Source organism: Polistes canadensis, unplaced genomic scaffold, assembly GCF_001313835.1.
Source record: "Polistes canadensis isolate GaletaPanama2010 unplaced genomic scaffold, ASM131383v1 scaffold_2, whole genome shotgun sequence".
NCBI lineage: Eukaryota > Metazoa > Arthropoda > Insecta > Hymenoptera > Vespidae > Polistes > Polistes canadensis.
Genome location: NW_014569549.1, coordinates 289,359 through 299,832, shown reverse-complemented (window position 1 = coordinate 299,832; position 10,474 = coordinate 289,359). Strand labels below are relative to the sequence as shown.

At 28.5% G+C, this 10,474-nt stretch overlaps 2 protein-coding genes across 2 annotated transcripts in view; one reads left to right on the top strand and one right to left on the bottom strand.

Moving 5' to 3' along the window:
• The window catches only part of LOC106784619, a 3,613-nt gene extending 588 nt beyond the window's left edge, over positions 1-3,025 (top strand). The window contains exons 2-4 of the mRNA XM_014744372.1: positions 2,192-2,478; positions 2,621-2,680; positions 2,793-3,025. Coding sequence (XP_014599858.1) covers positions 2,192-2,478; positions 2,621-2,680; positions 2,793-3,025 — 580 coding nt within the window. The remainder of the gene's footprint in view (positions 1-2,191; positions 2,479-2,620; positions 2,681-2,792) is intronic.
• A 1,695-nt stretch (positions 3,026-4,720) lies between these two features.
• LOC106784612 lies at positions 4,721-6,081 on the bottom strand. The gene is made up of 3 exons (XM_014744362.1): positions 5,802-6,081; positions 4,990-5,169; positions 4,721-4,869 (listed from the first exon to the last, which is right to left on the bottom strand). The coding sequence occupies exons 1-3, from the start codon at positions 6,079-6,081 to the stop codon at positions 4,721-4,723; spliced, it is 609 nt and encodes a 202-aa protein (XP_014599848.1).
• Between the last annotated feature and the right edge of the window lie 4,393 nt (positions 6,082-10,474).

The window sequence follows — 10,474 nt, the reverse complement described above, 5'->3', positions numbered from 1 at the left end:
AATTATACTTTTTTAATTCTATCCGAATACGTATATATATGAAATAATTTAATTTTATTTTATGAAAATTAATCGAAAATTTGTTGATTCGACGATTAATAAACGAATGAACGTATTTTTGTTATAATTTTACTGTCGGTTTCTAGGTTCCTTTTTTTTTTGTTCATTGATAAGCAGGAAGGATCTCATCGAAGATATCCTTTCGCGTTTTCACTTGCAGGAAACATTTAGTTTCCTTTCGTTATTACTTCGTCCATTCTTTCGGTCATCTAACAGTACCGCCTTTTATTTTTTTCTTCTCCTTTTTTTTTTCGGCAGGAAATTACAGAATTGAATTGCCTCCCGGAAACGCTTGTTTTCTTTTCTTTTTCTTGTTTTCTTTTTTTTTATGTTTTGCAGGAAAAAAAAGCATACCATTACGACAAATAATTCTAAGCTTTTAACATAACAGTTAGTTCATGAAACGTAATGTTTTTGAAACAAAAAGAAAATAAATTAACGTAAATGTTTGTCTTTTGAATTAATATACGAGCAGTCAATGATAAAATTCGATCATTGAAATTTAACTTAATTGTTAACTTTTAGAAATAAATCTTTTTTTGTTTATTTGAATATTGATGATTATTTTCAGGTCGAACGAATTGAATGTTCTATCTTGGGAAAACAAAAAACGATTATAGTTACGATATATAATTAAAGTTAATCGAAAAGTTAAAAGTTAAATGTAAGAAAAAGAAAACAAAAAGAAAACTAGTCGTTAATCTCGTACAACAAACAATTAGTGTAGTTTTAATAGGAATTCCGGATAGACAATGTATGGTTATCAAATAAAAAAAAAATACAAGTGCGTATAATTGCTTATGGTCGTTTCAAGAATGTAGAACGTTACGGCGAATAATCGGTGTCGGTAATAAATTAACATTAGTTAAGAGATTCGAAAATTAATTGATTATAAATATAAAGATCGAGAGAGAGATGGGGGATAAAACTTAATTATTATATTTACTCCGTGTGTTTGTATTATTTTTTGTTGATTTAAAACATTTCAAAAATTATAACTATTGATGTAATAAGAAAACAAAAAAAAAATCTATACGTATTATATATTATTTTATTCTAGAAATTTATGAATTGGCCTATAAAACGACGATACGAAAGTTCTCGTTAAAACGATACTAAACGATAATAGAGAAAAAAGAAAAAAGTATAATAATTCGACCGAGTTATACATACGCTCACCGAGCACAAGTATTTTTTACTAAAATACATATTATTATTATTATTATTGTCATTTTTTAAGAATAAAAAATACCCACGTAGTCCTATTTTCTAAACAATTTAATATCCATTCGTATATATATGAAAATAAATTTCAAATACCGTTCATAAGTATCACATTTTCTTTCATAAATGAGAAACGTAAAATAAAAATGGGTTGACAGTGAAATTAATCGAAACAAAATATGGATTTGATTTTTATTGTGTCCGATTGTTTCTATATAGTGAAAAAAGTTTTGCTAATTTATTTTTAAACGTTGTTACATTTAAACAAAACAAAACAAAACAAAAGAAAAGAAAAATAAAAAGGAAAAGAAGGATAGATGATAAATCGAGTTAAACGTAGAATTGCCGTATTCTTCCGGAAAGTTTTAAGGCTTCGTTTGGTAAGAAGGTCGGAGGGATACTTATTTACGGGGCTGTACTAGAGATCGATCTGCTTCAAGGGGTTTTCCTCCCGTAGACGGGCGAGGCGTTAAACAGCGCGTGGATCGTGTACAACGATTCGTAAAAAGGTATCACGTTTGTGTTAGTGTAATTTAGTTGGTGTGTTGTACGGGTAGGAGAGAAAAGAAAATTTACATTCAACTCTTGGTTATATATAAGACCTAGACTGTTCAAGATCTCGTAGATTAGTTCACGTTATCGAGAACGAAGGAACGTTTGTTCGAATACACAAACGGATTTATTCTATAATAAAAAAAGGAAGTATTTGTATAATAATAATAATAAATATAAATTAAAAGAGTTCGCGCACGATATTCGATCGCGATTTTTTGTTGTTGTTTGAAGTGTATTATTAAGAGGAAAAAAAAAGAACCAAATCAAAAATGAAGAAAAATCGTTACAACGATTTTATTATTATTTTCGTAATTTATCTCGTTGGTATTTGTCATCTCGTTAATGGGAAAAGCGAATACGCCAAATTATTCGAAAAGTGTACCAATGAGAAAAATACTTTCGATTGTTTGAAAAGGAGAGCATTGGATATACTCGACACTGCGATTGACGATGATTCCGTTTACGTTTTAAATGATTTCGTTTCGATAGAAAGAGATCCATCGTCTACGGCTAGAAGTAGCAGAGGATTAAACACAGTTTTTAATAATGGTACTCTAGATGAACAATTGGATAATAAATTTCACGAATATTTGTCGTCGAGGAGTTTGCGTTTGACGATACCTGGAAACACCTTTGAAGGTATTCACGATAATTTTGTTTATTTGTCTTTTTTTTTCATAATGATTAATATCGTAAACGTAATTGTTTTTTTTTCTTTTGAATGAATTGATTTTCTAGTGAAAATAATTTTTCTTCTCTATTTTTTTTTTCGTTTATACAGGTAGAAGAAGGAAAGGTAATAGAAATGGTGGATTGATGATGATGGGTTTAGCTATGGCAGGTAAGACGATTGATTAGATTAATTCGTTTTTTGTTTGATTATTAATACATTTTCACATGGATTATTAATTGATGAAAAATTGCAAATGATTATTTTTTTCTTTTATTTGTAGGAGTGTTGGCACAACTGGCATACGGAAAAATTGCGTTTCTTGCCGGTACCGCATTGTTGACTGCTAAAATAGCGTTGGTTTTGAGCGCGATAATTGGCTTGAAAAAATTAGTATCTAGCGGGGGAGGAGGGCACGAGGTGATATACGCAACGGCCTCGGAACATCATGGTGGTTATGGTGGTGGTTACGGTGGCGGTTGGCAACGAGCTATGGAAGGAATTCCACCAACTTGATCATTTTCAACACGATCAATTTGTTATTAAACATTTTCTGATTTATTTTTTTATACGCTAACAACAAAATCCGTTCGTTCGTTCGTTCGTTCGTTCGTTCTTTCTTATTCAAATAATTATAATTAACAATATGTTCTCGTGCATTTATTTTTTTACAATATTTTTAATTATTTATACGAATTTAACCTGTAAATACTTGGTAGTGATTAGTGCAAATTTTATTAAGTATTTAATTATTTATTTATTTATTTATTTATTTATTTATTTACCTATTCATTTGTAACATGTGTTTATGATTTAATTAACCGATACCTCATTTAAAAATGTTATATATTAAGCTTTTCGAACGCAGTAAAATAAACTGAAAGAGAAATCGTATGTGTTTGTAATTTTCTTGATGAACCATAATTTTTTCTTTTCTTTTTGAAAGAAAGAAAATTGTTATTAATATTTTTATTAATTGCATGTCTATATTATAAAACATATTTTTGGCTTTTATTATTGTATATTTAAATATTATTTATTTGTGTGTGATTGTGGATAAAAATAAATATGCAATTAATTTTTTGTTTATAAATCCACAATGAAAAATATGTTCTACGTGTATTATTTCTTTTATCAACAATTTTTCCGCTCTTTAATTTCTTATCTTTGTTATATTTTTCTCCCGAGGAAGTATAAAAAGAATATACGCTGTTACACTGTAAAGCACATATTTAATTAAGATAATAACAGTTTAATTAATGTAATTAGTAATCTGATACTTAGAATAATTATACAATCGATAAAAATCTGAATTTAGATATGTCATTTAATAAACGATTCTAATCAAATTGTATATCATTTGTTTTAATTATACCACTGAATTTTTTTTCTCAATAAATAAATAAATAAATAAATGTTTGAATATAATATCAATATTTAATCAATTATACTTATTTTATTATTAGATCAATATCTTATGATAAATAATAGAACATAAATTGATCGAATATTTACACATTATATTTTGTTAATAATAAATAATATATTTGTACTTTCTGTTGTATATTTATATTCAATTAAAATTTAATGCAATATAAATTAAATGTAAACGATGGATAAATATAATCTATCTCATAGATATTGGTTTTTTAATTCTATATTTATAATTAATTATTATACTTTAATGGTGGGTAGTATGAATATTGCACGCATTATAGAGATACAAATATTATATTGAATTTATTCGGAAAGTAATTTCATTTCGTTAATTGCATTAAACTGATACCAAATCTTAACCTAAATCTGAAAATCATTTGACGTTCTATCAACAGAAACTTCAAACGTGATTTAAAACTTTCTCGTATTTCTATTAATCAAATAGTTTATTTGTTCTTAACATCGTCAATGTTGTTAGATAAACTTTAAGTGTCAAAATGACATTTACAAATTTCAATTTTCACAAATTTTTCACGTTCGAAGATTAACAAAATAAAAAAAAGCACCTGATGAATGTTAATAGTCGCAAAAACAATGCGAGAAGAAAAAATAACTGTATTGATTACAATTTATTTATTATATATTTATTATCGAATTTATTAAATTCAAAAAAAAAAAAGCCTCGAATATTAATATTACGAAGAAAAATCTTCTCTTCTATTATTTATTTATTATTTGTAAATAAACACGAAATTACTTTCCGTAAGAATAAAATTATCGTTGAAAGACTCGTCGTCGTTTTCGATGACCGTATCCACTTTCATAACCACCATGATGATCATAATCGATACTTGAACTGTGAGTTTGTATGTAGCTATGATGAGGATGTTTAACTATTTCGTAAGACGTTTTGTCGCTGTGTTCTGTAATAGAAATGAAATTCATAATAAATAAAATATAAAATGTGTAAACATTAATATACGTTTTATAACACAATATATTAAATATATCATATTATTATAATTATTATACAAAAAACTTACCGGATCCTTTTTTCAAAGCAATAGCAGTTGCAACTGCCAATGCAACTTTAGCAACGATTAATGCTTTAGCAGCAATAACAGCTACAGCATGTAAAGTTATGTAAAGTATCGTAGCTTTGGCTGCACCGATCATGTACAATAATATTCTGCCATAACCTTTGTTGTTCTTCTTTTTTCGTCCTTTACGGAAACATTACGTAAAACATAACAAAACAAAACAACAATATAAAAAAAAAAAAAGATAAAATAAACAACATTAACTCTCGATTAGGATCAAATCTCTAATTTTTCTCGCGTATCTCGATTTATATTTAACATTCGATAATATCTTTGTTAACAACAAAACAAACAAATAAATTAACTACTTATACGAATAATAAAATTCAATTATAATAATATAATTAAACATATATATTATCTTTGTTAACAAAAAAACAAACAAATAAATTAACTACTTATACGAATAATAAAATTCAATTATAATAATATAATTAAACATATATATTATCTTTGTTAACAACAAAACAAACAAATAAATTAACTACTTATACGAATAATAAAATTCAATTATAATAATATAATTAAACATATATATTATCTTTGTTAACAAGAAAACAAACAAACAAATTAACTACTTATACGAATAATAAAATTCAATTATAATAATATAATTAAACATATATATATACGAAAAACGAATAACAAATTTAAATAACATAAATAAATCAATCGATTTTTGGAATATTCGAAAAGTGTCTCATAATTCTGACGTTTGTACCTACGTATTATTTAACAGAAACAAAATGTTTCACCTTCGTCCACTTCGTTTATTTCGTCCCCGTCGAGAAATCTTGTGTCGTTATCCATACTATGCACTTTCTTCATTTCCCGATCGTTGCAAATCTTAACACCGATTTGTTCGTCGTATTTCAACGTTTTATTGCATTCGACAATAACATCCTTGATATGTTTTCGATCGATATAATCGGTACGACATTCGACGATTAGTGTACCAAACGTTAGCAGGTAAAGAGCAATGAAGACTTGCAGTAGCATGTTTGAACAGAACTGAACGTTACCGTGCAAAGTCATTTTTATAGAGGAACTCAAATGCAATTAGTCTTGACCGGTAATACACGCTCGTGTTACGCCATACAGAGCGTGAATGCATCCTATGGGTAAAAAATGCATCTCGCACGTAATATTATTCATTTTGATTGCTCAGAATGGTTTATAACATTATATACTTCCGTATGTTGTTTTGCTATTTTTGCTGTTTTTACTGTTTTTTTTTTTTTTTTTTAATATTTTTCCCTCAACGTTATCGAATCGTGATAAGAATTAATATCAGTTAAATGATATAATCTAGGTTATGCATATTTTATTGTTTATATAATAGATTTACTGTTTAAATAAACGTTCGATTGCAAATATATATTTTTTGTTTGTTTGAGTATATGAATAAAAGTAAATTAATTATAGATAGTATTTTGGGAATGATAGAGTAAATTGTTAAATATATTATGTTCGTTTATGTTAACGAAAGATCATATCGCATTTACCGGATTCGTAAACGGATGCGATAAATTAATTTACGCGTGCTCGGTTGTTGTATTTTAAAAAAAAAAAAAAAGAAAATAATTGATTATTCGAATAAACGAAAGATTATCTGCTCGCTTTCTAATCATTTGTTTATTAATTCAATGCAAGTATGTAAATATTGTTATACTCTCTTTTATATTCTTTATTTATTTTTCTTTTTCAGCACCAATTCATTCTCGGATCTTTACTTTCTACACGAATTCGCATTAAAACTCGATTTATTTCTACCGGTGTATCAGATTTTTCTTTTTCTTCATATTATTATTATTATTATTATTATTATTATTATTATCATCTTAAAATAATGACAAATTTTTTCTTTCTTTTTGTTTTCAAATAAAAACAAAAAACAAATTCGAAAAAAAGAATAAATCTAAAGATTAATACAAAGAGGAAGTAATTTGATTATAAATCTCAAATCGGGATTTCGTATTCGTTAACAGGTGCGACAGGTGCTCTTGACAAAGACGAATCAAGAAATACGCGCAAACAGATTGAATACGAATACAGATGACTTATTCGAAATACCGAAACAACAATCATGACTTCAGATTTAAACCTTTTTCTTGGTTCTTTTTTTTTATCTCTCTCTCTCTCTTTCTTTATTTTTCTCGACAACCCATAGACAACTTCCGGTCTAACTTAGGCTACGTATGGACATATACACACACACACATATACGGTGGAAAGTAGAGAAGAAGGACTAAAAAAGCAAATATTCTTCTTCGACGAGCGTTTTGTGTGCCACTGGGCCGAGCATGTCCTCGACTCGTTTCTATCTTCGTAAAGCAAGGGGTTACATAGTTTCAAAAGATTTTAACTTCTTATTTTCTCTAGCAAGAATGCCATTATTGCAACTGTCATCAGATGTTTAACACGAATACTTTCAAATTCTTATTCTTATTGAATTAAACCGTACGATTTACGATTTAATTCACAGTCAGTTTAAATGATTCGCCGTACTTTTATTTAAATGTATTATCTTACGTTGAAAATCTGTTTTTTTTCTTCTGTTTTTTTTATGTAAATAAATATAACGGTTAAATAATAATAATTAGAGCATCGTTAATAATGATTACAAAATTACGATGATAATAATTTTTCTATAAAAATATCATTGTATTTAAACTACTCTCTTGATTATAAATATTGTAATAGTCAATTTTCCGGGTCGTGTAGCGATTACCGGTGAAAAAACGGTTAAACTCTTCCATTATTTATTACGGTGTTATTTAGAAATTACGTATATATAAACCGTAGTGTACGTGTGTCGGTAACGGTATATTGTGTAACTACGTTCACTTAAATCTAAACTATTGTATGCATTTATGTCTATCCATCTATCTATCTATCTATCTATCTATCTGCATTTTACATAAATGAAATTACATTCCACCAAAAGGATTTAATAAGAAATAATAATAGAATGGAATTTTCTCGTAAGTGTGAATGATTTTGAGAAAGTGGGATTTAAATTCTGAATGTTTTCGCGAACCAGAGCGAATTTCTCTCGATGACCAATGTGTTAGAAAATATTATATATAAGTATATATGTGCGTTTTTAACGTGAATTTGCACGTGCTGCGAACACAATTGTCGAAGCAGAAAATCAATGACCCGATTTATTAACGCTGAGCAACAAAAACAACAAAAAAATCTCTACCTTATATGCGAAATATCACCTGCGAAAAAAATCACTCGATTTACAATTCTATTATTCTCATTTCAAATCGAAATTGTTCTTTCTCGAACCTAATCAATCAATTACGCAACGTTTAAAATTTATACGTACGTAAATATTGAAAATAAATTCGTAAATGATTATTTCAAAAAAAAAAAAAAAAAAAAARAAAAATTAAGTTATGAATATTTTTTCGTTTTTTTTTTGTTTTCAAATAATACAAAACACTTGTTCCAAATTTTTGTAATACGAGAGAAAATATTTTCGATGAGATTACGTTGAAAACAAAAAATGGATTTAACGATTCAGATTAATTCGAGAAAGTGTGCAGTTGACTGCATTAATATCCGATGAGGAATTTGTCACGAGAATTTTATTCGTAAGATTTGTTATTATTCTTGTTAAAAAAAAGAAGAATTCGTGAGAATTTAGAACTGTCTGTATAGAATGTGGAACGAGAAATGCGTTAATAATGTTTAACTGTCATCCGTGGTAACGTACCAAGCCGATTACATGAGATATAATCGACGAAGTAGGTAAGTGCATCGAGGATGCATCTAGTTACATCGTGCGAGATGCGCTAACCTCGATTGACCGTGTCGACTACATTGCACGTGTACGGAATATGGAATACAGTACATTGCGTTTGCACTTCGTAGATCATTATTTGTTCAATTTAAACTGTCCAAGAATTTTGTGTGAACTCTAATGAGAAAATAATGAATTAAAATAAAATTTATTAATCGTCAATATATATTATCATTTAATTGATGTTATTTAATATTGTTTTAAAAGAAACATTTAATTATTAATGATTAACGATATAATTTCTGAACACAGATATCTGGATTTCTAAGAAAAAATTGTTACTGTTCTATTATTGATAGATTAAAATCGGTAGAATACTATTTAAAATTATATTTCTAGGAAAGATTGATGTGTTGTGTATTATTGATTAAAATTGATTAACGATTAGATACAAATTTTCGAACAAAAATCTGTATTTCTTAGAAAGATTGCTTGTTCTATGATATTATTGATTAAAATTGTTATAGAATTATTTCAAAATTGATTAACGATTTGAGATCAAATTTCTGAACGATAAGTCAGTGTTTCTAGGAAAAAGATTGCTCTTGTATTATTAATTAAAATCAGTAGATCATTATTTAAAATTGTCAATAAAGAGAGTATCGATTCTCTAATACTAAGAGAATGAAGAATTCAACGATCCGAATAAGTAAAGTAGATCGTGTGGATGGAGTTAAATCCACCCCCGCTCTCGATAGAAAACTGAGAGGATAGGAGGGAGGAAGGTCTTCGTCGTGTTACTCGAATCGGGAGGTCAGTTAGGTTACTGTGCCAACCACGTATACCGATAAAGAATTACAAAGTCATCGTAGTAGTAGTAGTAGTAGTAGTAGTAGTATATCCCTTCTCTTTGCATCTCGATTCTGTCTACTTGAATTCTCTTTCTCTCTCTCTCTCTTTCTAAAATGTTTTCGATTGGTCTATTTTATAATGCCTGTGTATGGTTTTTAACGAATCGGTAGAAGAAAGAAGAGAAATTGAATGAAACTTTATGGAAGAAAAAAAAGATGCAACGTATCAACGGTTTCCTCTTCTCGAGTGGGTCTCTGTGTCAAGCAGGGTCACATGTAACTATTTATTCCCCTCTCTTTCTCTTTCTTTCTCTCTCTCTCTTTCTCGTAGCCTTGAGGATGTTCCTCAGCACGCTATTCGCGCGTTTGAGAATAATGGTAAAACGGTTTGGTTGGAAGAGGATAGCGAAAAAAAGACGCATTAAGGAAGGAAGCATAGAGATGCGATCTGTGTGCTATGATGTTGGCAAGATCTCGTGTGGGAGCTAGCTCTCACCCCCTTTTTCTGGAGGATGCCTACCATCTGGTTGGTATATATCGACCCGGACCACTCGTCTTGTCGACAGTTGAGGTAATGTCGATTCAGGTAATGTCGGTACGTGGATAACTGACTTATACCTTGTCGTTATTTTCTGTTATTAATAAGAATATTTGATAAATTATAATATTCGGTAAATATATTCGTGATTTTTCTACGAGTCTAAAAAAAGGTGACGAGATTACTTTTTGATACAAATTACGAGAGGATTGTTCTCGAGGAATCAAAGTTACACAGACAGAAAGAGAGAGAGAGAGAGAGAGAGAGAGAGAAAGTACGAGCGAA